The sequence below is a fragment of the Mercenaria mercenaria genome, chromosome 5 (assembly GCF_021730395.1).
Source record: "Mercenaria mercenaria strain notata chromosome 5, MADL_Memer_1, whole genome shotgun sequence".
Lineage (NCBI taxonomy): Eukaryota > Metazoa > Mollusca > Bivalvia > Venerida > Veneridae > Mercenaria > Mercenaria mercenaria.
Genome location: NC_069365.1, coordinates 65,319,173 through 65,345,047, shown reverse-complemented (window position 1 = coordinate 65,345,047; position 25,875 = coordinate 65,319,173). Strand labels below are relative to the sequence as shown.

General features: G+C 35.8%; 2 protein-coding genes across 4 annotated transcripts; both read right to left on the bottom strand.

The window, feature by feature from the left end:
• Window positions 1-157: 157 nt before the first annotated feature.
• LOC123557444 (heat shock 70 kDa protein 12B-like) lies at window positions 158-6,191 on the bottom strand. Its single transcript, XM_045348899.2, has 6 exons — window positions 5,760-6,191; window positions 5,054-5,220; window positions 4,487-4,705; window positions 3,546-3,699; window positions 2,022-2,116; window positions 158-1,596 (listed from the first exon to the last, which is right to left on the bottom strand). Exons 1-6 carry the CDS (start codon window positions 5,908-5,910, stop codon window positions 619-621), a joined length of 1,764 nt encoding a protein of 587 aa, XP_045204834.2. The 5' UTR covers window positions 5,911-6,191; the 3' UTR covers window positions 158-618.
• Window positions 6,192-8,355: 2,164 nt separating this feature from the next.
• LOC123557442 (uncharacterized) lies at window positions 8,356-22,691 on the bottom strand. Of its 3 annotated transcripts, none has more exons than XM_053543775.1 (13): window positions 22,656-22,691; window positions 21,682-21,758; window positions 21,013-21,123; window positions 18,625-18,816; window positions 17,319-17,393; window positions 16,572-16,634; window positions 16,013-16,153; window positions 14,084-14,160; window positions 11,592-12,156; window positions 11,355-11,399; window positions 11,068-11,208; window positions 9,765-9,803; window positions 8,356-8,508 (listed from the first exon to the last, which is right to left on the bottom strand). In XM_053543775.1, exons 3-13 carry the CDS (start codon window positions 21,095-21,097, stop codon window positions 8,378-8,380), a joined length of 1,554 nt encoding a protein of 517 aa, XP_053399750.1. In that variant the 5' UTR covers window positions 21,098-21,123; window positions 21,682-21,758; window positions 22,656-22,691; the 3' UTR covers window positions 8,356-8,377. The 3 variants fall into 3 exon arrangements, with proteins under 3 accessions (XP_053399750.1, XP_045204832.2, XP_045204833.2); XM_045348897.2 differs by having other exon boundaries at window positions 22,628-22,659; XM_045348898.2 differs by lacking the exon at window positions 22,656-22,691 and having other exon boundaries at window positions 21,013-21,158; window positions 21,682-22,598.
• Window positions 22,692-25,875: the final 3,184 nt, after the last annotated feature.

Genomic DNA, 25,875 nt, shown 5'->3' with positions numbered 1-25,875 from the left:
ATTTTGTAGCTTATTATGATAGGGGAAGATCCTTGGTCTTCTTAAGCACGGAGAGCAACCAAATCGAGTCACTGACCTTCCGTAAGCCAACGTGAAAGCTTTCCACATAAAAGAAATCTATATCTCAAGCAAGGGTTCGAACTCAGAGCGGTGAATTGAATTAAACGACTTTAATCAATATCCTCATAAACATGTTTTAATAACATACATGTGTTTTCCTACTGTGTGTAATCAGAATCCAAATGAAGAAATGAAAATGTACTACTCACAGAAAATGTTATTACACATATGCAAACCAGGCGAAATAGTTGTAGACAGGATTTAGTTGTTTACAACAAGTGACCATATCTGTTACCATAACATGCGCACGACTCTTTAACATTCTGACAAATTAAATGTTGTCTATCAAAATGTTGCTATTAATCAGTGCATTAAATTCCCCAGTCTCATCGGATGCATGAACTATAGCTTTAGAAATATATTGTCTGTTTATATTGCTTTAATTAGCAATTGATCCCTCTGTACAATACAGTTCACAAAACAAAACATTCACAGTGTTTATCAAAGTAATGTTAAAATTGATCAGTATTACCATGGATTTCCGTCTCACTGTCAGTTTTAGTCTCCACAAAGAAAGTCAAATCTGGATCTGTACGATTTCCTAGATTTCTTTTCTAGAGCTTCGACTGTCAGTTCAGTACCACCAAATGTCATTTTAACATCTACTGTTCCTCCTTCTTCCTGTTCCATTTCTGGTATGTTCACAATTATCTCCCCTAAGTAGCTGCATCCTCGATCTGTCACAAACTCTGGACAGGAATCTTTGGATGAAAAAACCCTGACACGTGCCAGAGACTGCCCTCTGCTTGCACTGAGAGGCACGGTTGAGACAGCCTCCCCGACTTTTGTTGGCTGGCCAATCTCCATATACTTGTGAAAAACATTCCTTACAATTTCTCTACCATTTGCGATTTCTTTCCTCCCCTCTGGATATTTACCTTCCACGTACACCTTACTTACTGCCATGCCGTACGTTCTTCTGCATACCCGCGACGTCACAACCATAGGGGCGTGGCCAAATATGACAGCTCCTTTCAAAACGGCCAGTCCAGCATCGAATGGAATAATGACCCTCATGTTGGAAAATTTGGCTTTGATTGTTTCTTGGACTATTCCAGACTCGGCAAACCCGCCCACAATGATAAATGTGTTTGTACCACGGACTGGCATCTCTCCAAGTATATCACGCATGTGTTCAACTAAATCGTCCAGAGGTTTCTTGAAGAAAGATTTCATTATATTCGAGTCGATTTTCATTTTGTCTGCAAGGCAGGTAACTCTGTCCTTGTACTTGTCGTGTTTCTTGATATCCTCCTTGAGTTTTCTCCCGTGCTTATCTTCATATAACTCATACAGGGCGACTGGTATCTTAATGGCCATGTTTGGTGTCTCTGACATATCTAGCATTACCTTCCGTTTCCTGATCTCAAACTCTCTATACATGTCAATGGCGTCTTCCATGTGGTCGTTAAGAAATGATTTCATCACTTCGTCCCCGAATATTTCTGCCAGAAATTTGACAAACGCTTCGTCAACCTGAAGAGTTTAAAATGAAACATCAGATAATTTCGTATAATACATTTGTATTAATAACGCGGGATGATGGTATTATATAGTCTTTCAGTATATTTTTTCGTGTATGAATATGTACCGTAATCACCATATTAAGATATATAACTCCTGTGTCTTGTATTGTGTTCATTAAAATATACACAAAAGAAATTGACAAATATCCAATTGGTACAGCCACATTCAATTTGTAAAAGAACTTCTAAAATGCAAAATGTAAAAGTTCCAATTTCCAGTTTGGTTTTATTGAACTCTAATAGAGGGAAATATTGCCATAATCAAAATATGAATATTTATTTTTTCATGACAAAATGCAGCCATGTTGTTTTAAAGACATTTCAGGATGCAATAAGTCGTAAACTTTCCAAATATTACGATTTGAGAAAGCAGACCTTTGTTCCACCCCATGCACCACCGCTAGGCCCATGTATCTCACACAGTGAATCGTCAGATTCTACCTTATGCACTGTGATATCTGCTGTGCCACCTGTAAATAATTATTATTACATTAAACCTTTCCTTAAATCAGTCTATGACAAAGACAACGATCTAACTAGTAATTATCGACCTAACGTTCCTTGAAGATTGCAGTAGGCTGCAATGTACATTATCTAAGTTCTATGTAAGATTCAAGAATGTGAATACCTTTTTTCTTTCTTGAAATTATGCACATGTCGTACACTTGTAGAATATTTCTGCCGCAAGATCCTTAAGTCATAAAATGATATATTAACGATTGTACTTTTCCGAGTTTGTCTTGATTAGTTACACGCCGTTGATACATACTGGTTTCCCAGTAGTTTCCGGACCGAAATCGCTATTTTTTGCCAGTAACTTTCAAACAAAACATAGTAGAAATATAAAATTTTCACAGAATAAAGCTAGGTTGTTCGTTAACACCATGCAGAATTCGTATTACACTTGCGTTCATAACACAAATGTAGATGAGGCCTCAAACGGGGCAATTAATTCCATTAATATCTCAGTTAGTCCGAGTAGTTTTCCGGACCTTTCATTGTAACAGTTGTAACCTTTCTGTAAAAGCAAAGATTTCTGATTTCGTTACATATATTCAAAATTAAAACATAATTCTAAGGTGTGATGACGATTTGAAAAGTATATTTCAAGAATTTAACAAATACTAGATTTATAATACACTCATTACAGTTACGTCTAATTACGTTTGAATGACGTTTGCAACGTCACGCTAAAATGACGGGACGTATTTAGCGGACTGGTAATATTACAAAAAAGAAATTATGAACTTTAAATATAATTAACATTTAAAAAAAAAAAAAAAAAAAGGAACAAGACCGGTCTCAAAATTGGTAATGTAACGCCCTGACCACTCGGGCATAGACACTGCTGCTAAACATTTGATTGATAGACGGTATCGTATGTAAATCCCTGTCTATTTTGGTTCCTATTTTTAATCGATAATTTAATGCCGTAGTATAGTGAATAGGTCGATTTTTTCTGACATTCATTGTTTTATTTTATTACTATCGGAATGTTTTTCCTGTATCGTCTGTAAATGGGAGCATCAGTTGGCTGATGTTTACCTTCAAGGGGCCTCAGTTTCTGCGCATGCGCACTGTAACTGGAATTCCCCTGCAGTTGACAATCTCTTGTGTAAACATTACATCGCAGTAAGTTAAAACAACCGGGATATTCAAATAATAAATAAGTTCGGTAATGTTAGGTTTTGGCCTCTATGTAAAGGCAACAAAGGTCTAGATGATATGATACTGTTACCCAGATGCTTTAAGACGGCGTAAAGTCTATACAGCACGAAATGTAAAAGGTCCGGAAAACTACTTGGGTCCGGAAACTACTGGGAAACCAGTATATGCATTTAGAAATGTGTATTCTGCATTTCATACAAGATAGAAAACTGCTAAGGAAAATGCACTGACCTCCTAAGTCTACGACCATGTACTTGGAGTCTGGTTTGAACATGGACCTGGACATCTGTTCTTTGGAGAGTTGGTGTGAAGGTAAGTACTTGCAATAAACAGACGCCGCTTCAGGTTCTAAGGCAATGCTCAAGTTGTTGGTTTCGATGCCAGCCTGTAAATATGAGAAATGTTTGTTTCAATGCCAGCCTGTAAATATAGTTTTTGTTTGTGATTGGTTTAATTATGTAACGGTGGACAGTTTACCTAACCAGTGTTCCTGTATTCTGTACCAGTACAAAGCTATTCTCCACAAGTAACTGCCAACTTCCCCACATGAATTAGAGGTGGCGGATGAATGATTTCGGACACAATGTCTTTTATCAAATCGTCACGGAGAACGCCTAGGACTCGAACTCACGACCCCGCGATCCACAGATCTGCGATTTCCTTGTTGAGCTAAGCGAGAGGGCTGTAAATATTAGATATGTTGCTTTCAGTGCCAGTCTGTAAATATTAGAAATGCTGGTTCCAATGTATGCCTGTAAATATGAAAAGACATCATTTTGATTTCGTTTACATTGTCTAAAGCATATTTCAGTTTTAATGGCATTGACATTTTATCTTTTACACTTACCAAATCATATGCCTTATAGTTGTGTGTATGCAATTATCATATCTATTTAATCAACCATATTTTGAATATATGTAAAGGTTTGAAATTCATTACATACCAGTTGTAAAATGGTCCTAGATGTTGTTTAAGTTTATATTTTGTGTTTTATAATAAAGTTGATGCATTTATGGTTTTTGTCGACAAGAAGTAGTTAAAATTTGCTTTACCAAATACATAAATAATATTAAGAGTTGAAAAGTAACGTTACAACAGACGATCATATCTCGAAGAAATTATATGCCTTTATGGTGTACATACAATGTATATATTTTACAAGAAAATAAACCTTCAGAGCTGCTTCCCTCATGAACTGCTTGGCTCCCTCAGACCATATTGCAGGCACTGTCAGCACCCAGTGTATATCCATCTCATCTACCAGCTTCCCTTGGGTATTGATCGTGCTAAGGGCGTGGTCCTTCAGGTAACGTATCCCGTGCTCAAACACTTTCATCGCCTCTAATGTTTTACCTGTCTCATCCTCAATGGTAGTTTCTCTTCGGAGATGCTAAAATAAACAAACATACGAATATTACCTTATAATTGATTTTCCTTTCATACAATTGATTTGAATACATATAATTTAAGTATACAGTTAAAAATAAATTTCTATATTCCTACGACATCGAACCGTCTAAAGCGGAAACTGCATTGACAAAAACATTCAATTTTAAAGATATCAAGACTAATAGTTCACTAAATAGCTTCAAATAAGACTGTTATCAGAAAAAAAAACCCAAGTAACTAATTAGTCATTTAGCAGGGCTCAAGCTTAATTGAATAACGCCAATTCACTTTTCGCAATTGCTCAAAATTATTAAGTATTTTTTCAGTATCCTCTGTAATGAATACGTACCGGTCGGGAGTGTAGGATCATTTTGAAGCGCCTGAAGAAGTAGTATTGTTTGTGTTCCCCGGTCCTTAAGTCTGCGATGTCGTTATACCTATCTTCGGCCTCGTATCCGAATTTGAAGAAACTTTTATCAGGTTTCAACAGCACACAGGTTGGCGTTTTATGGGAGACTGAAAATAATTGAAATGTTTGTCAAATCAATATACTCTAGATATACTGGTTAAAATGTTATGTTCTATCTTTAATAAAAACATTTATCAGACATATTTTCATGACATTTTAAATGAAAATGCATATACACTTGGAGCTCAGAAAGTCAAAAACTTGTTTCGCGCACGTATATTGCCAAGTGTTACACTGTAGGGAGGTCACAAAGTGGTGCTGCACGAAGACCGATGCCATGTGTTACACTTTGGTTATGAAGTGCTGGTTTACATTAATGGCCTTAGTTAAATTTGTGTCGTTCAAAATTCTATTGCAGGATGACTGTACGCCTATATCGAACTACATGGCTATTTCGGACTGACTGTACATTTCGGACTGTACGAATATTTTAGTGACACCAAACGTATACTAGTATTAAAAACGGTGTTCCTTTTTAAAAAAGAAAGTATCAAAGCAATTATTTATAATATATTTCTGAATACCGTAGTTTCAAGAAATATGTTTAGTCAATGTCAAATTAATATATATGCAAACCAATTCTTACCAAGACCTTGAGAGGCAATCCACGGCTTGTTTGATGATATCTTTGTAGGCTCAGATTCGAACTCTGCACCTAGTGAGAAAGCGTATCCCGAGTATGTGGTCCCGAAATCAATGGCCACAACCATAAGATGATCACTTTTGAGAGATTCCATGATGAAAATATCAATTTACGTATGTCTTGTTTCGTTTTTGAAAACAGGAAATTGAAAACACGTTTATTTACTTCCTAGTAGAAGTTTTCTGAGAAGGATTATCAGTTCATGACAAGTTTAACATGAAATGATATTATAAAAATGTTCGCGTAAATTTTATATTATCTACGTTATATTTATTCTATATCCAATAATCACGAATATTTGAAACTGGTAATATTTGTTAATTTACTTCCCTTTTCGGTTTAGCAGGTGACTAGTTTCTCTATCATATCAGTATGTAATATTGAGGTCAGTTTGTGCGGGGTTTATCTTGAGGTCAGTTTGTGCGGGGTTTATCCACGCATTATCCGAGTATGGGAAGAATGCATTCAACATTTAGTCCATCCGGGCCCAGTTTAAACTTTAACCGACTGTTAAACTAACCGCAGGTTAAATAGTCTTGGTGGCAAACTCTAGTACGATATTTTTATTTCACTGTAGATTCATATTTTTTAACTCATACATTTGTCCTTCAAAATGTTGAAATATAAACGTAAAAGTTAATCGACCGTAAGCTTAATCACCAGTTAAAGGCACTGACCTCCAGATTTTGGCTAAAAAAATGATCTTTCTTTCAAATTGAAGTTTGTTCATATTATGAACATTAGAGAATATAAGTTTTTGTTTCTAAACTATTTTAAAAAATGCCAAATCAAGAAAAGAAAATATGCCTGCGTTGACTGCCGCGTCAATAAAAAAGTTTTCCGCTGTCGTTACCAATAGCGCTATGGAGGATACCTGGAGTAAAATGTTACAAACGAATTTCCATTTTCATCGTAAAAAAGTAGTGAAAACAATTAATTCTCATGTGTTTCCGTAACATATAGTCTGTCATTAATTAAGTTTCAAAGCATTCTTAAGAAATATAGCATTAATTTCCAGATATCTAAAAAATATCCTTTTAATTTTTGTTGTCGACCGACCAGGAGGCCGGTGCCTTTAGAGTTTCGAACAACTGGGAACACTGCAGACAGCCATTAACTTTTTAACATGTTATTTGCATTTTTTTATGCTAACCGCAACATATATAACGTTCAATTTACATAGGAAAAAATGACCATATTACTATACGATATAGTAAGTGTGACCCATGAGTATACATTTGTCCATTTAAGAAATATTCCCAATCGTGGTTTATCGTAGAATAACCCGTGTTTTGAGTTCTTATGCGTAAAAATATATCACGAAGGCCGTAGGCCTGAGTGATATATTGTTTCGCATAAGAACGAAAAACTCTGGTAATCTACGATAAACCACGATTGGGAATATTTCTTAAATGGACAATTGTATACTCAAGGGTCACACTATACGATATAGTAAGTGTGACCCTTGAGTATACAATTGTCCATTTAAGAAATATTCCCAATCGTGGTTTATCGTAGAATAACCCGTGTTTTGAGTTCTTATGCGTAAAAATATATCACGAAGGCCGTAGGCCTGAGTGATATATTGTTTCGCATAAGAACGAAAAACTCTGGTAATCTACGATAAATCACACTTGGGAACTTGTTATTTCGATTCTAACACGACATACTAGTAGCAACAGTGTTAGAAAAAATGGTAACAACTTTTTACGACCGTGTTACGCACCTGGATCGGATGACGTCATTGCACAAGTGGGTTATTGCAGAATAACCCGAGATAGATTTTGCTCTACATGTATGTAAGTTATTTGCTGGTCGTGTTAGAATAATACATAAAAATATAGAAAACGTACGTTTGAAAAGATAAAAGAATTAACAGTCCTAACATGTTTACAGTCTGGCGACTGAGTGAAAAGAACATAATTCTAAATAAATAAAAGCGTCTAGATAAAGTGGACTGGTAAAGTTTTAAGTGTCCGATAAAGCGAATAGAAGATATTGAAACCGGTTAAAATCTATATAGTTATTATAAATTGTTCATTCTATGTGGTTGCCAGATGACTGTATATAGCAGGGGCAGTTTCAAGATTTTGTGATAGAGGGTCAGATGGGACATTACCGGTAAATATGTATACTTCAATTTGCAGAGAGTCAAATATCTGGATATTATATGAGCCGCGCCATGAGAAAACCAACATAGTGCGTTTGCGACCAGCATGGATCCAGACCAGCCTGCGCATCCGTGTAGTCTGGTCAGGATCCATGCTGTTCGCTTTCAAAGCCTATTGCAATTAGATAAACTGTAAGCAGGCTGGTCTGGATCCATGCTGGTCGCAAACGCACTATGTTGGTTTTCTCATGACGCGGCTCATATATATACATATATAAAAGTGGTCCGAACTAGCTCTACTACAAGAATTCAATAAAATGGAAATCAGTTTCACACTCTTAACAACGATCAAAGTTAAATAATGCCGTCCATGCAAAAACATATTGTAAAAACAAGATATCATTCCATCCGTAATTAATAAACAAACACTTTCTGTCATTACTTTTTTATTCTACACACAAGCACATACATTTTCGTCATATAATCTATTTCCATGACAAACATATGGGATATATCCAACTCCACGGAGATGATCAAGGAAAAATTGTGGTCCTAATTCCGGAAGCGCTCTTTTCATACATTCTGTCAAATGAAAACAAATGAATATGCAGCTGTTCTTTTTTACTTTCACATATCTACATTCAATATTTCTTAAAATGTAATACTATGAAAACAATAATCGATAGGTTTAACATCAATGAAAGTGAAGAAATTAGATCTCAGCTTACAGTTACATATTTACACTGCATTTCTAAAACCCTTGTGACTACCCGTTTACACTGCTTTTCTAGAAAGAAGGGACAGGACGTGAATTAGTTGAACACTTACTTCAAGCGAGCGAATTGGTTGCAAACTTATAAAATGGCGGATATTTGCTAAAATTATCGCACGTTCGCTTGTTGTTGTTGTTTTTTCATCAGGTAAGTGGGTTTCTATGATATTTTGAACTTTACGGATATGTGCATGCATTAGTTCTATGCACATATCATAGAGTCACATTCAGTTTATTCGGTTCAGCGTCGTAGATATCGAATTGTCGAAGTTATGGAAAGTATAAAATGATCATGTCCGTGTTTTGATAATTGATATCTTAATTATAATGCTCAAACTAGTCTGTTTTAGGGCCTTTTAGGAGGTAAAACAACTTAATGTTTAGAATTTCAGAAAAGTTTGATTCGGTATGTTTTATGGGTTATTTTATACTCAAATAAATCTTGTGCAAACATATTTTTCGCTGCAAACTTGTATTTCAAGCAATTTCGGACGCAAACATTTTTATTTTATTTTTTTTTCACAGTCAGTTGTTTTGTCAAATTTAAGAACTCCAGAGCAGGCTAGTTTAATCATAATTATTTTTTAAAAAATCGACAAGAAACGACGCCATTCAATTATCAAAACATGGACATGATCATTTTATACTTTTATTTACTTCGACAATTGGAAATCTACGACGCTGAAGCACAAAACCGAGTGTGACGTAAACATAGAACTGATGCTGCACATATCCGTAGAGCTCGAAATATCATAGAGACCCACTTATCTGATGAAAAAAAAAACACACAAAAAAAACAAGCGAACGTGCGATAATTTTAGCAAATATCCGCCATTTTGTAAGTTTGTAACCATTTCACTCGCTTGAATAAAGTGAAACCACTTCACGTCCTTCCTCACTGTGACAATTAAACTACAGGTTCATACTTTGCTTACTTGTGACATATAAACTACACGTTTACAATTCATTTCTAGAAAAATTGTGACAATAAAATACACGTTTATACTGCATTTGTAGAATCCTTGATGCAGCTAAACTACAGTATAGTACTGCATTAATTACTTACCTTTCACGGGAAATTTTATTTCATCGTAGGCTGTATCTTCTGAAATACAAACGTAAAGTCGATTAAGTTTGAACAGATATGACTTATTGCCTATTACTTTTGGAGTAAATGTTGTTTCTATTTTATAAGATAAGAAAACAAGAGCTGTCAGTGGACAGCGCGCTCGACTATTCTCAGTGCTTGATAGTATAATATAAGCAATGAGTAAAACTTTACCATTAAAATAAGCATATTCTAAGTCGAAAAGGGGCCATAATTCAGTCAAAATGCTTGATAGAGTTGCCTCCTCCTTTTTACAGACTGGGGTCATGATGGTAAACAAGTATGCAAAATATGAAAGCAATATCTCAATGGACTTTGCAAATATTTGGGGTGGTACGCAAACTTTAACATTTATTCTTAGTCGAAAAGGGGCCATAATTCAGTCAAAATGCTTGATAGAGTTGCCTCCTCCTTTTACAGACTGGGGTCATGATGATAAACAAGTATGCAAAATATGAAAGCAATATCTCAATGGACTTTGCAGATATTTGGGGTGGTACGCAAACTTTAACATTTATTCTAAGTTGAAAAGGGGCCATAATTCAGTCAAAATGCTTGATAGAGTTGCCTCCTCCTTTTTACAGACTGGGGTCATGATGGTAAACAAGTATGCAAAATATGAAAGCAATATCCCAATGGACTTTGAAAATGTTTGGGGTGGTACGCAAACGTTAACATTTATTCTAAGTCGAAAAGGGGCCATAATTCAGTCAAAATGCTTGATAGGGTTGCCTCCTACTTTTTACAGACTGGGGTCATGATGGTAAACAAGTATGCAAAATATGAAAGCAATATCTCAATGGACTTTGAAAATATTTGGTGTGGTACGCAAACTTTAACATTTGTTTGACGTTGACGCTAACGCCGACGCCGGGGCGAGTAGGATAGCTCCCCTATTCTTCGAATAGTCGAGCTAAAAAACAATACATAATTTTAAGCTGGAGCATGGCAAACACAAATGCAAAAAATGCATTTAATATACTAGACATTGAAACACTTTACACATTCAACAAACTACAAAACTCTTGAGCATATGTGATTTCAATGTTCTCATTAAAGCTGTCTAAATTTAAGAAAACGGTTAACTCATTACTTAATAACTTGAAACCGTCTGAAATATGATATAAGGGCACGCGTTTTATGTGGAAATTTCTATTTTACTGCAACATGACTGTACCAAAATCATACTGCAACAGCCCTTTACTAGCTTTTTAACGTATAGTGTCAACCTTAAGTGTAGCGAAGATGAAACTTGTGTCACCTTGCACTGGCTTGCAGGCACAGATACTGTGATCGTAGACAGTGTTACCGTGACAGGTGAAAGGAATATAGCCAATGTTCCTCACGTGTAGCAGGAAGTACTGTGCACCAAGCGCTTGTAGCGGCTTCTTTGGGCATTCTTCTACAATAATGATTCAAAACTATGTAGAAACGTTACAAGATTATTCCTTTGAATATACTATATCAAAAATTGATATGTGTGACGTTTTCTTTTAACAACTAAGTGATTACTGTTGTCAATAATAAACAATAGAAAAAACAAGTTACCTAAACTGTAAAATATTTCGTCGAATGGTCCGGTATGTTCATCATCTAAAAAGGAAACATATATTAAAACATTTATTTGGTAAAATGGGCATTAAAATTAGGGATCACTATTATATCAACCAGATATATGTCTATTACTTCGCTAAAATACAGAAAAAAATACATGCACTGACGTAAACAGTATCCCTCTAAGTATATTATATTTTATATAAAACTTGCACGTGAAAATTATTATACCTTCTGTTTTATTTTGTTTGTCTGGATCAGTAATTTGTTCTGCATTCTTCAAGGCATCAATGGTTGTACTTATTTCATCTAGAACTTTCAGAATGTTGTCTTCATCCATAGCTTTATCACCACGTCTAACACTTACTGTTTGTGGCTGGAACGTTTCGGAACGTATGATTAAAGACTCAGCATTTCCATCTGCATGCACACTGTTGTCCGTATCAAGTTTATTCTGTACTGTTGAGTCTAGAACTAGCGGCGTGATCTTTGTTCTAGAATGAGACACTAGTCCTTTTCTGTTACCTTTCAGGAACAGTTGTTTATGTGCAGAAGAGATATCATCTTTGCCGATACCAAGTCCATCCTTTTCTTCCAAAGGTTGACCATTGTTATTTCCGTGGTCATGCAACATGACTTGTACGTCAGACTTGCCATCAAACTTTCTTTTTTCCTCCTTTTTGTTGGAAGTGAAGAGATCTTGTCTCCTCCAGAAAGGAATATCTTGAGGCCGCTGATCTCGGGAAAAATCTACATCAGATACAGAAATACCAAGGCTTTGGCTTATTGTTTTGTCCTGAAAAACAAAGCACCATGCAGAACAATGCATTGAAGTAAAGATAGTTAAAGATACATACATTATCAGTATAGAGATTTTTACATGTGAGCTAATGTAATAGGGAATCAATCCTACCGATTTTCGTCGGGATCGATCCCTCTAGAATGTGGTTGTTAAAGAGAAAACTACAATAGAAACAAAATATAAAGAGAAAATTACGGTGTTCCGTTTGGACAATCGTGACTTTTTATTTATTTATTTGAAACTAAACCGCGATGCACGATGGTACGATGACGAAAACGCGATGGCGCGATGGCACGATGATGAAACAACGATGGTACGATGGTGAAAACGCGATGGCACGATGATGAAATTGCGATGGTGCGATGGTATGATGGTGAAATGTCGATGTAATATCGCGTTTTCATCATCGTACCATCGCGTTTTCACCATCGCACCATCGTGTCATCGCGTTTTCATCATCGTACCATCGTGTCATCGCGTTTTCATCATCGTACCATCGCGTTTTCACCATCGTGCCATCGCGTTATCACCATCGTACCATCGCGTTTTCACCATCGTGCCATCGCGTTTTCACCAACGTGCTATCGCGTTATCACCATCCTGCCATCGCGTTTTCACCATCGTACCATCGTGCCATCGCGTTTTCATCATCATACCATCGCGTTTTCACCATCGTGCCATCGCGTTTTCACCATCGTACCATCGCGTTATCACCATCGTACCATCGCTATCCGGTTAGAAATGCGTAGTTTCGTACACTTGAATTTTTGTCAACAATAGATGAATTTATCTTAATGTATTTTGTGAGAAGAAATTTACCATTTAGATTCTGCTGTTTTGCAAAATGTTTTTCAAAATGTTCAGTGCTCAAGTCATTAAAACTGTGTAAAATCTTCAAGGCCACGTCCTTTGTATTTATGTATGCATGAAGGTAAATGTGCAATGTGAAAATGAGATTAAACAAGCCTGTATTACTGACACATATACTGTATCACTGTGCATGACCACCGGAAGGCGATGGTACGATGGTGATAATGCGATGGTACGATGGTGATAACGCGATGGTACGATGATGAAAACGCGATGGTACGATGATGAAAACGCGATGGTACGATCATGAAAACGCGATGGTACGATGGTGAAAACGCGATGGTACGATCATGAAAACGCGATGGTACGATGACACGATGGTGAAAACGCGATGGTACGATGATGAAAACGCGATATTACATCGACATTTCACCATCGTACCATCGCACCATTGCGATTTCATCATCGTGCCATCGCGTTTTCACCATCGTACCATCGTTGTTTCATCATCGTGCCATCGCGCCATCGCATTTTCGTCATCGTACCATCGTGCATCGCGGTTTAGTTTCAAATAAAAAGTCACGATTGTCCAAACGGAACACCGTAGGAAATAGAAACATCTTGATGCACGCGCCAACACTCCAGACCGAAATAACAGCAACGCACAACAATGAAACATTTCATATTGTTGTTTTGTTGACGGCGCGCGTGTCATTATAAAAATGAAATGTTTGGTTATGTATTAGGCTCTCTCTTTCTAGGTTTCATTATGTCGCGTTGCCAGTTTGCTTTGTCGCGTTGGCGAACGCCAGAACGAGACAAAAAATCTTTCAAATTTTCGTTATTGCGCACGACAATGAAATGTGCCGCATAAACCATGCGCACACCTACGCGACGTAAAAAAATGTCCGAAGTCAGCCACCATACTCACGTGAATGCATACCATATACAAGAATATATAACTTAAGTGGCATAAAATTCTCGACTTCAGTGTTCAATAGCACATCATTAGTTACTAACTTTGTGAATAGTACCAGAACTGCTGGTGTAGCTTGTTTTATTTCTTATATAGATAAAAATTGTTCTCTTGCTTCTCTAGGTATATACTCACAGATGCCACACCGCCGATATCTTCTTCTATAATTATTATGTTTACATCTTCTGGCTTTTCCGGCTCTCTAGATGACACTGAAAATTTGGCAATCCTTGGGATAACTGTTTTCATTCATAACAAAGTCACATGTTTTGACAGAAAACGTTGGAACATTGAAATTAATTTAATTAAACAAGTGAATGACGTGCAATACAAACTACCTTATTGGAAGGTGACTAATTACCTCACCTGTCGTATAATCTAATGTTCTGATGCCAGTCAGTGAGATATATACAATATCATGTTGTAATTACAATTATGACACACAATTTGCATGTACTGTTAGTTACTTAAAGCATCAATTAATGTAAAAAAAACACATTCTTAATAACATTCTATTTTCAAATTTGCAACAAAATAAGAGTAAAAACATATAACGAAATACTTCATCCTATTAACAGGAAGGAATTCTGAAGAAAATACACCGATATTTTTAACTGGGTTCACCGATATTTTTAACGGGGTTCATATGACACATGAGCTTGTTTGTACGTGCAAGGTAGAAAATGTTACAGACAGGACCAGAAAAGGGACTTGAAATATTTTACAGACCGAACAGGAAAAAATCAATGTTGACTGTTGACTTTTAAGTATGACCTTGACTTTTCAGTATGGGATCGTGATGTTGTGCAAGACACATGTTCCTGTTACTGGAAATATATGTGCAGTGTCATATCAAATCCCTTGATGGTTGATAAAAGTATGGTCCGGAAAGTCAAAAACATAATGACCTTTGAAATCCAAGTGTGACCTTGACCTTTTAGCTAGGGGTCTGGAGTTTGCGCAGGACACGTCTTATTATTGGTAACATTTATGGTAAATAATACTAAAATCTATGACGAAAAGCAGAGTAATGGACAAGACAGGAAAAGAACATGACATATGACATCCAGTTGTGCTCTTAACCTTTAAGCTAGGGATCTGAATATTGTGTTAGTCATGTCATCTGCTTAGGGGGGACATTTGTGTTAAATAGTTTTATAATCTCCAATGGTTTGCAGAGTTCTGGACCGGACACAAACCAGACTCTATTTGAGCCGTGCCATGGGAAAACCAACATAGTGGGTATGCGACCAGCATGGATCCAGACCAGCCTGCGCATCCGCGCAGTCTGGTCAGGATCCATGTTGTTCGCTAATAGTTTCTCCAATTCCAATAGGCTTTAAAAGCGAACAGCATGGAGCCTGACCAGACTGCGCGGATGCGCAGGCTGGTCTGGCTCCATGCTGGTCGCATACCCACTATGTTATTTTTCTCATGGCACGGCTCATTTGTACCATGATAACCGTGACCTTGAGCTTGACTTCCAAGTGTGACATTGAGCTTGACTTCCAAGTGTGACATTGAGCTTGACTTCCAAGTGTGACATTGAGCTTTAAGGTAGGGGTGTGAACGTTGTGAATGACACATCGACTTATTATGATAAACATTTTTGCCGAGTAACATATAAATCCCTTGATGGCTGGTTGAGTTACAGACCGAGCAGGAAAAAATCCAGTAGACCTTTGACTTCAAAGTTGAAGTAGCGGTCTAGGTGTGCATATGATAGGTGGGGAACATATGTGCTAAGTGACATTAATCTCTTGATAAATGACAGAGTCATGGATCAGACGGATGGAAAAACGGGTGGAATGACGGAATAAAAGACGGACCTTTAGTCCCTGAAACTGCTTTTCAACCAGTATGGACTGAAAACCCATCAAAAACACATAGTGCCTATCACAAAGTTGCAACCTAATATATCTTGCCACTTTATCATTGGCAAACTTTTTTCTCTTCAATCTGATGTGATTTACTCTCATGCAGCCCCCAGTCTCAACGGCACATCATTCAACTCATACTTTGAATTACCAGTTTGCAGACCAAGTGCCTTTTTTCATAACTTACTCTGTTTATGTATACATGTACAGCTTCTTTTCTCAAACAGTGTTCCATCAGCACACCTCATATGTCTCCAGTTATCTCGTGGCTCACGAATCAAATACCACATAGGTCCTCGAGACGAGGCCCGGAAAGGACATTCTTTCACTGCAACATCAATTAAATTACTTTTGAGATAGATTGACTATTAAGACTTCGCAACATTACACAAAGTAGTCGCATTTATTCCAGGACATTGTACAATGTTGTCGCAATGCTCTATGAATCTTTGACACAATAAAACGATAAACAATTCTGATTCATGGCTTAAATAAAAACAAAGAAGCTCGTATCAACAGTCTATGAAAGGTTGCATTTCCGGAAGCATACAGTAGCAACTGATACCGAGTAACCTCATAAGGAATTAAGCTGCGAAATAAATTGAACACTCTAACAGAAATGAAAAATAAGCTTGCAAGATGTTCCGCTGTCACAGATACACTGGTTAGTGACACAGAAGAATGTAAAATATTTACAGAGTTAAATTAAGTCAGTTACAAAGTGTGGACTATGTTGGACTACATACCTTCGCCAGTGCGCGTATTAATCAGGATACTTGCTGCAGGGGGGCGGGGTGTTGTTGATTCCTCTGTTAAAAATAAAGTCAAGTAAGTTGACGTTTTCTGACATGATATTTTTTATCTTTTATTCAGCTCAGATGTAGACCTTAATGAATATTAGAATATCACAGCATCGCTATTTTTCTGCAAAGTCAAAATTTCTTAATAGCTTTTGTACAATAATCTTTGAGTCCTTCACAAAATTTTCTTTGTTTTAGTTTTAATATGGTGTCCTAAATTACTATCACATTCAAGCTAGTATAAATCCCGCAGGATAACTCAAACGATAACATGTTTGATAATTATGATTTTTCTTCATTAAAACGTTTCAATACAGAAAATATTTTTGTATAACAAAACTTCTATCATTGACAACCTTTTAGAGTTCAACGATGCATGAGAACCATAACAATCAAACAATAATATAAACATGCTGTCGTTTAAATTATCGTGCGGGAGTGCTAAACTTTGATAATGTTACAGTTGAGTCCAATAAGTCCCGGGGTAATCAAAGATTATGTCATAGATCTATCGCAAAGCAAGTATTAGATTTACCTGTATTGAAAATAAACAGTGCCGATTGTATTGAGGTCAACTGCCTCATTATCAAAGTTTATTAGTAAATACATGACTGATTTGTCATCATTGGTGTTCTCACAAAACATGAAAGGAGTGGGAATTTCTATTCAATATTCTCTCTATATATTTCTTACCTAAATGTTTAATTCTATCATGTGGATCTACATTTCTTGAACCAATAAACTCGTGATTAATCTTTTTCCTTCTATCTGGAATACAAAACTGCAGTTATCAAGAGAGAGAGAGAGAGACCTTTGTGATGAATTAAACATACAATGACAATAAATCATGATTACACTAATATTTATTCTTTATTTCTAATATGATAATGTTTCACTTTTTTTAAAATCTATTTAATTATCTAGATTGCGTGCGAATGAAGTGATACATCATTTTAAGTTTGTTTTATACTTATGCAGATTGTTGATGATATTTCATTCATCCATCAATCTTCCTTTTATTTTTGGAATTATTCTGCATATTTCATCAAGTAAATGTTTGATGTTTTGAATGGTTGTCTATATTCCATGAAGATGCTCTATTTGGGGGTAAAGTAATAACGTATAAATTTCCAGTTTTTATACTCTGTAGCACATATCGAAAAAGAAAATGTACACCGTAGTTATTAAAAAACTAATGATTTTGGTACCAACTAACAAAATAATCTCTCTACTTTTTTCAGCTATAATGAAACAAATCACCATGTTTTACATCTTTCACTTAAGAAACATTTAAATTTAATCTATTCAAAAGGTTATTTGCTAAATAAAGAATTCAGCAGTATGTAAATGACTCCATAAACACACTAAAATGGCTGCCTCCATGATCAGCTATTTTCTTAAATTTCAAACTACCATATCTTTTTCAATAGTGGTCCGATTTTAAATATTCTTTCAGCATTATGCACCTGTCAATATTTTGCCCGCCCGGGGGAGCGGCGGGCATACACGGGACTTTAGACAGAAGACCATTCCCGACAGGCGGGAATTTGACAAACATTTGATGTACCAACCAGGCTCTAGGGTGGGATTTAGACAAAAAAGGTTGTCCCTAGGGTGGGGATTTAGACAATAAAATTTTTGAAATGTCAAATTCCCCTGGGTCGGCCCGCCGCCCCCCTGGGCGGGCAAAATATTGACAGGTGCATTATGAAAGGCTTGGTAATAGCTTTCATATAGATTAGCTTATTGTCAGATATTCTTTGCCCTTAAGCTGGAACAACCAACGTTAAGTTACAATGGAGCCTGAATTCAGAAACGTCATTATTTTCCATATTGACATTCAAACTTCATATCGGATGCGTGACGTCATTTGTGTTTCAGTGAAAAAATACAAAAAGTACAGTTTCTGTGTGAAATTATCAGATCTGTTTCACATTGATAGTTCAATAATTCAGTTACAAACATGTGATAAAATGTAATAAAGTTTAGGGATTCTTACTGACTGATGTGAAAATAAAAGACATGAGATTAGTGCAACCGCAAACGCCAATATCAAACACGGTAGTTTGCGCACATGGCATGTGTATATAGGACGGCTCGTATGCTGGCTTTCCATCTATGCCGAGCGGTATAGGTTGATGCACTTTGTACCAATCAGGTCCCAGCCCAGACGGCAACAGCGAACACTTCTCTGAAAAGAAGATGTAATAAACGATATACATAGTGTCTATCCTATTCACTAGACTTACTCATAAAATCAATGGCAGTTGATATATAAACTTGCGCAATTTAAAGTTCAAGCAAGTTAATTTGCATTCGATCTATTTTTACTTCGGAGACTATTGCTTCTCAGATTGTTCACAACAAAAAGGAAATATTTTTCTCAATAGATTTGTATTTGTACTGAAAGATATTTACTGTTGATCCTTTCTCCAGATACAATGGATGGTATCAATACATCGTGCGTGGTCAATCCGTATTTGGCTCCACGAGGGCTGTTCAAAAACAGTGTGGACTTTGTCTCTAGGTTCAATATACTTTAATTATGCAACAGAAATGCGTCGTAATAACGCGCAGTTTTTGTACTAACGTCACAGTTAATTCGAAGCGAATATGATCATACCGTTAGAAATTCTGTTTGCTCGAAACAGTAAGAACACGAATCCGTCGCACGGTGATTATATGTCAGTAATCACATCAGAGAATGCTTTCATTAACTTCGCACTAATTCATATAATTAATTTTCATAAATAATATCCAGGTCATATTCTTTTCTTTTGCTCGGTTAAAACACCGCAAACAATCGCAAGTTTGCTGGCAGTTTTTGCAAGTCTTGACTTTCTGCGAATTGTTTATAAAAATCGAAGACAATGGCATGGACGACCGAACAAATCTAGGCGTCTGCTTCATTTATTTATAATTTTCAGTTGGTGTTTGCAACTTTGAAACAATCATATTTCAATGATGTTCAGTTACAACGTAACCTGTGTTATAACAGCAACTGAACGTACTGCCTCGGTAACCTAGTGGTAGAGCGTCCGCTTCGAGTGCGGGAGGCCATGGGTTCGATCCCCGGCCGCGTCATACCAAAAACGTAAAAACTGGTACTAGTAGCTTCCTCGCTTGGCGCTCAGCATTAAAAGGATAGTGCTAGGACTGGTCAGCCCGGTGTCAGTATAATGTGACTGGGTGGGGTATCATGCCACGTGTCTACGGCGTGATATTCCAGTGAGGCAGCACTATAAAGTTGGGCATTGTGCTCACTGTTACAAGTAGACACCGACGTTTATATGGCTGAAAAATTGTTGAAAAAGACGTTAAAACCCGAACACACACACACACACACGCAACTGAACGTAACCTGTGTTATAACAGCAACTGACATTACACGACAACGTTACCTGTGTTATAACAGCAACTGACGTTACACGTTTCTTTACTTATTTGGTCTTCAATGTCTGAAATGATGCCTTGGCCGTCTTGTCGTATCTGGTGAACTAGTGGATTTATCATTGAAAACACAAGCAGTGGAATTCAAAGCATGACACCAGACTATTCGCTTCAACTTTAGACAAAAAGTGTAATGAAAAGTACACAGCTTAATTACACAAGGATGATAGTTTACTTCGCACTATATATAACAGGCATCTTTTGACAGTAAGACTACGTTATTTTTTAACAACCCTCGGATAAATATCGGTTCGATAGAGATATTAATTATCCACACACAAATATAAGATAAGACAGATGATTTTAGTTTTATTGTTTTACCTATCTTGTCGTCTATTATCTTTGCGTGAGCTAGGAGTTAAAGTTTAATTACACAGTCATGTTACATTTGAACATGGTGTAGGTTATGAATAGGTGGTGTTTTTTACTATAGTGACCATTTCAAGGGCGATGGTCCACTGTGTTCCTTTTTGTGATTTGGCTGTTTACTATAGCAATGTATGTTTGCATAAATGTCAGTCAGTTTTACATGCATACATACACTGTTTTATGGTCTAGTAATGGGTACGTAGTATTCTTGTATAGGTAATGGATAGAGGATGGGCAAACAACACTTTACAGAAGCCATTAAAGTAGTAATTTATTCATATTGACGAAGCGTAAAAATAGTACGTAGGAAGGCAGAAAATAGATAATACTACTAGATAGTACTAAATATTCATCGATCTTTTAAAAATTGTTGAAAAACTGTCGTTTTTCACTATTTAAACAACAGAAATATTTTATTCAGCATGCTTCGACAGCTGTATTGTGCAAAATGTTACTTTGGCAAAATAATCAGAAGAGCTACTCAAATACTGCGTAAATGTGTGCCGGTAAATTCCACTAAAGCGGACAATCTGTTTTGAAACAGACAGAAACAAATACACAAACTTACTTATAAGGTGAACAGGTGATACACTCCTGATAATGTTGATTGCAATGACAAAGCAGAAAAACACGTCTACTGTCAACCACATCATTCAGTTCGAAATGACAACATGATAGTCTGTCAAATAACATAATAACAAATAACATGAGAGCCTGAAATGAATAGACTGATAACATAATAGTCAGAAAAATTGAATGATAACATAATAGACTGAAAACAATAAAGTGATAACGTGACAGTCTGAAAACAATAAAGTGAATAAAGTGATAACGCGATAATAGTCTAAGAGAGATTTTTATTTCTTTTCACGAATTAATTAAATTTAATGTTTCAAAGGCCTGGGGGTCATTTGGTATAAATCTTAAAATGTAACATGATATGAATTTTAATACTAATTGTTTTCAACAGACCATAAGATTTTCCATTTCACAGAAACGACATCTGGACAGCCACTACTCATGACTGTCTCCTGTATTTCGCAAAAATTAGACATTTCAAGGATATCTTATTTATTTTATACTTTTAATGGAAAAATGTACTTGCACAGGGATAAAATGTGTTCATTTTTAACCCGTGAATTATTTGAAAATCGTGTTTGCGATCGAATTTGAACTGATTAACTCAAAACACAAAACACAAACAAGCGCCAGTCAAATAGACCTCATTTGTACTTACCTGAAGAACGCTTCTAAAATCCAATCACATCAATGTCACATATGTCCAACGTTGGTTTGAAATCACGTTTAACATACAGCATGAAAAGTATTCAAAAATATCTTCAAAGGATAAAGTTGAAAGATTTTATAAAGTTTTTCACTCAGATTATGTAACACTCAACCATCATGATCTTTATTTAATTTTTGCTATGCAATAAGCGTCCCGATCAGGTAAATTACTTCATTAAACATTTAAAGTTTACAAATCAACATTAATTAATGCAAAACGAAACATTCGTGAACTGAAGTAATTCATTATTAACCCTTATACATTGTCATATTAATTAAAACATGTCACACGTGAAGAAAGAAACTCTCATGTTAAGGCTATATCATAAAAATAACGTACTTATGAGAAGGTTGTATACAAGTCTTCTAGACATTAGAAGGTATTTTTTACGTAAGCTCGGTCATAAATGCGGCGTCTTAGTATGTACGACTCATTCGTAGAACATTCTGATTATTTAGTGCACAAAGCAGAAATAAACTGAGGTCTACACGAAAAAAGTCAACAATGCCGAGACATGAACAGATAAGGTTACAGGAGGCATGCGTCATTGCTGTCATATATGATGATATGGATTCGACATTTACACGGAATTCACGTGCAAATCCCGTATCATGCAATACTCATGCAGGTCACTATCGCGCTGCGCAGAGAGTGCTAAATAGTGTCATTTTTCAATCATTTATAAATATAGATAAGTCATGTATTACTAAACAATAATATTTTTTCCAAATTAAAACCATTATCCAGTATATTTAATATTGTATGAAATTATTTGCATTTGACTAATTTCATTAAAAAAAATCAAACTGACCCGACAATTCACCTTTAAGTATTCTAAGAATACAAAATTTAGTGCATGCATAAAACAACGACTGTATGAATAGCTAAAGTTACCTACGAAATATTACCGATGTATACTCACCCGCTCGCATGCACACACGTTTACCTGTACTTAAATGAATTTGTTGTTGTTTTAAGAAAATTAGAAAACGTAGTTCAAACATTAATGTATTCGTCATTTTGGGGAAAAAAGTAAAGAATAAGAAGTATTAAAACCCTGCTTTCCCAATTACACGATAAACATTAATGCAAAACCCTTATGATTGAAGAAAGTGGTAAAACCTTTCTTTAAAGTGTGACTAATTCATCAAATTAAATGAGTTTAGATAAGTGAAATAAATGAACCTGACAATTGTGATGTATTTTCCCCATTTGTACAGTACGTTAGTTATCACTTCAACGGTTACTAGTCATTCGCCTCAAGTAGCAAAAGCATTCGTTTATTCGGCTTTAGGTGCGAACTTCAGCGTTGATGTAGAACATGGCTTCTGACCTGTATTTCGAGCAATCGGTGCACGGAATCATGGCAATAAGATAAAATCGTTAATAACAATGGATGCATGAACTTAGCTAGAACAACCAGAGCAGCCAGAGTAGCCAGAACTAACCCTAACCCTAACCTTAACCCCTAATCCTTCTGGCTATTCTAGCTGTTCTGGTTGCTCTGGCTAAATTCCCAAAAATGTTTTGGTACCAAACAATTAAATGATTTCTTTTTATTTTAAAACCTTTTTAGACTTGCTATTTCTCGTCGCCAGAGAAATCGAAAGTAAACTTTTTACCCCATTGACACCCCGCTGGGAAGAAACGGGATCTTGAATAATATCTACATATCTAAGAACGAATCATTTAGATTTTCATGTAACTACGATGTTACTTTCTGTTATTTTCAGATTAAACTTAAGCTTTGAATAGAGACATTGAAAGTAAACGTCCCTGTTGCGTACGTCGATTGCAAGGAACAGAAGATTACCGAGTATTTTTAAAGTGTTACTTTCTTCTCAGATCTGATTTTGCATAACATTTATGCCGAATTTCTTTTTTAAACATATTTCTTGTCTTAACATTTATCTGCATATTTCGATATCCGATGGGTTTTGAAATTCCTGTATATAGCCTCTTCAAAAAGCTGAATTAAGGTTAAGTCACATCAGGTACTTCCTCATAAAACTCAAACTACATCACGGTTAGTGATGAAAACCGGTAAACTTATCTGCTGAGTGGTGATAATAAACTGAAAATCTATTCATAGTTCGTTATAGATTCTAAAACATGGATTTTTACGAATATACTTACTTCTAAAAACTGAAAAGATTAATAGAATTTCATGAATTTAAGCAAATCTGACCTTCAATACTCTGGTCGTCAAATTGTTGTTATATGCCCCCCCCCCCCCCGCTACACCCCACCCCTCCTCCCCTATTTGGGGCATCTGATGAGGACGTTCCACATTGATACAGTTCCTGCTGTTGTAACCACATGGATCTTTACATAGTGGCTATAAAAGTAGAGGATATTACATGAGTGTACTTTCATATTGAATTTATTAAACAAGTTGGATAAAATGCGAGGCTCTGTCGAGTATTTTATCAATTTTATTCAACGAGTTTAATAAATTCAATGTGGGAAGTCACAAATGTAATACACATGTATTCTTTTTAACACATGTTAGCCTCATCCAGCTGGTTTATGGAATGTCGCTAGTTCTATCCAGGTGCCCGTCCGTGCTAAAATAATGAACGGAGGGGCACCTGGGATCTTCTAGTAAAGGCCATTTATGAAAAAAGGGGAAAAAACTCGCAAAGAATTGATTTTTGGTGAAAGCTTTAAATAATATGTATGTAACAGCATACTAAAAGTATAGAATGTTATCATGGTGCAAAATGCATTTTTTGGGGTAAAAAGTTTAAAAATATAATTGAAATTGTGAATTTCTGGAATCGGCCCATAATGATGTCAATATTTTTATTAAGAAAGCGAAATTTTGCATGGTAGTAGACAATTATAACGCAAAAAATTAAGCTCATGACTATTTTTTAAAAAAATCCAATATGGCCACCAAAATCCAAGATGGCCGCCATTAAATTCTCATTTCACAGGAAAACCGTTTAAGTATGTCACAACATAAGTTCAAATAGTGTGAAAAATGACCAGCATCATAGAAGATACACACATTTTATTTCAAAACACACGAACTTAAGTCTTACACAAATTCAAGATGGCTTATCAATTCCAAGATGGCCGCCACAGGGTCATTTAGACAATACAGACCCCGAATAAAAAAATGTCCCTAAAATTGGTTTGACTGAAAATATTTTTCTTGCATCAAACATGACCCCCATTTTTTCTGATTTTTATTCAGCACTGACAATATTCATCAAGAGAATGTAAGGTACAGACATTTAAAGTAGGTCCTGATGTGTGCTACAGCCATTGGAAATATGACAATTTTATATAGAATAACGAAGAACAGCTATTTAATGTGCTGTAACATATAAGGGTACATTGGTAAAAATTGATATCTGGCCAGATGAGGATGGGAAAGGTCTACTTTGACTAGAATTTGATAGAAGATGGCAAATTTATTGCAATTTCGATTTAAATATTGTTAAACACAAAAAGACCACATTTTCAATGTATTTGTGTGTATGCACAGTACTTCTTCTCAAAACTGCATTTTGGTATCCTAACGATTGCTAATTTCTAGTAGTCAGAGGTACAGTTGAACATATTTTACAGTTTAAATGTGTAATTTGCCCTGACAGTGTAGCAGATCACAGTAGAAAATGACAAAACAGGGCAAAAGTAGGCTACAGATATGATAACTGATTGAAAATTATGTTGTGACAGCTATTTTTGCCAAGATTTGACGAGTTCCCCACGTTACTGAAATTGCCATAAAACCTTAGAAATTGTTGGTATAAACTAAAACCTTGTATTTAGGTTGTTTCTACATTTCAAATGAAACTGGCACAATCTTAGAGAAAAAAGTTTTTCTTATAGGCATACAGGCACTTAATAGGAAAATGGTCAATAAATCGTAGTCGCGTAATGGCGGATTCACATAGTCCTCATTTTTTGCTCTTTAGAGCTTTTTTTCCTTATTTTCTTTGCAATATTTGCTGAAATCAAATGATAGATCTATGCCTGACATGTAGGTAGCATTTTCATAATAAAATAATAATACTACAGAATGTGTCATGTTGACTTAGATCATACACTACCACTAGAGGGATCTCATTGTTTAGCTAATTTTGCAGTTTGTGTGTTTGACTGAAAATATTTTTTCTGCATCAAGCATGA

Excerpts from the sequence above, each read along its gene's own strand:
- LOC123557444 (XM_045348899.2), bottom strand. The coding sequence starts at position 5,910 with ATGGAATCTCTCAAAAGTGATCATCTTATGGTTGTGGCCATTGATTTC. Across the intron at positions 3,700-4,486 it reads TGAGGGAAGCAGCTCTGAAG|GCTGGCATCGAAACCAACAA; the intron begins GTTTATTTTCTT and ends TCATATTTACAG. Across the intron at positions 2,117-3,545 it reads CATGGTCGTAGACTTAGGAG|GTGGCACAGCAGATATCACA; the intron begins GTCAGTGCATTT and ends AATTATTTACAG.
- LOC123557442 (XM_053543775.1), bottom strand. The coding sequence starts at position 21,097 with ATGATGTGGTTGACAGTAGACGTGTTTTTCTGCTTTGTCATTGCAATC. Across the intron at positions 16,635-17,318 it reads TGATAGAATTAAACATTTAG|AGGAATCAACAACACCCCGC; the intron begins GTAAGAAATATA and ends TATTTTTAACAG. Across the intron at positions 9,804-11,067 it reads TGCCTGCAAGCCAGTGCAAG|AAGATACAGCCTACGATGAA; the intron begins GTGACACAAGTT and ends TTTGTATTTCAG.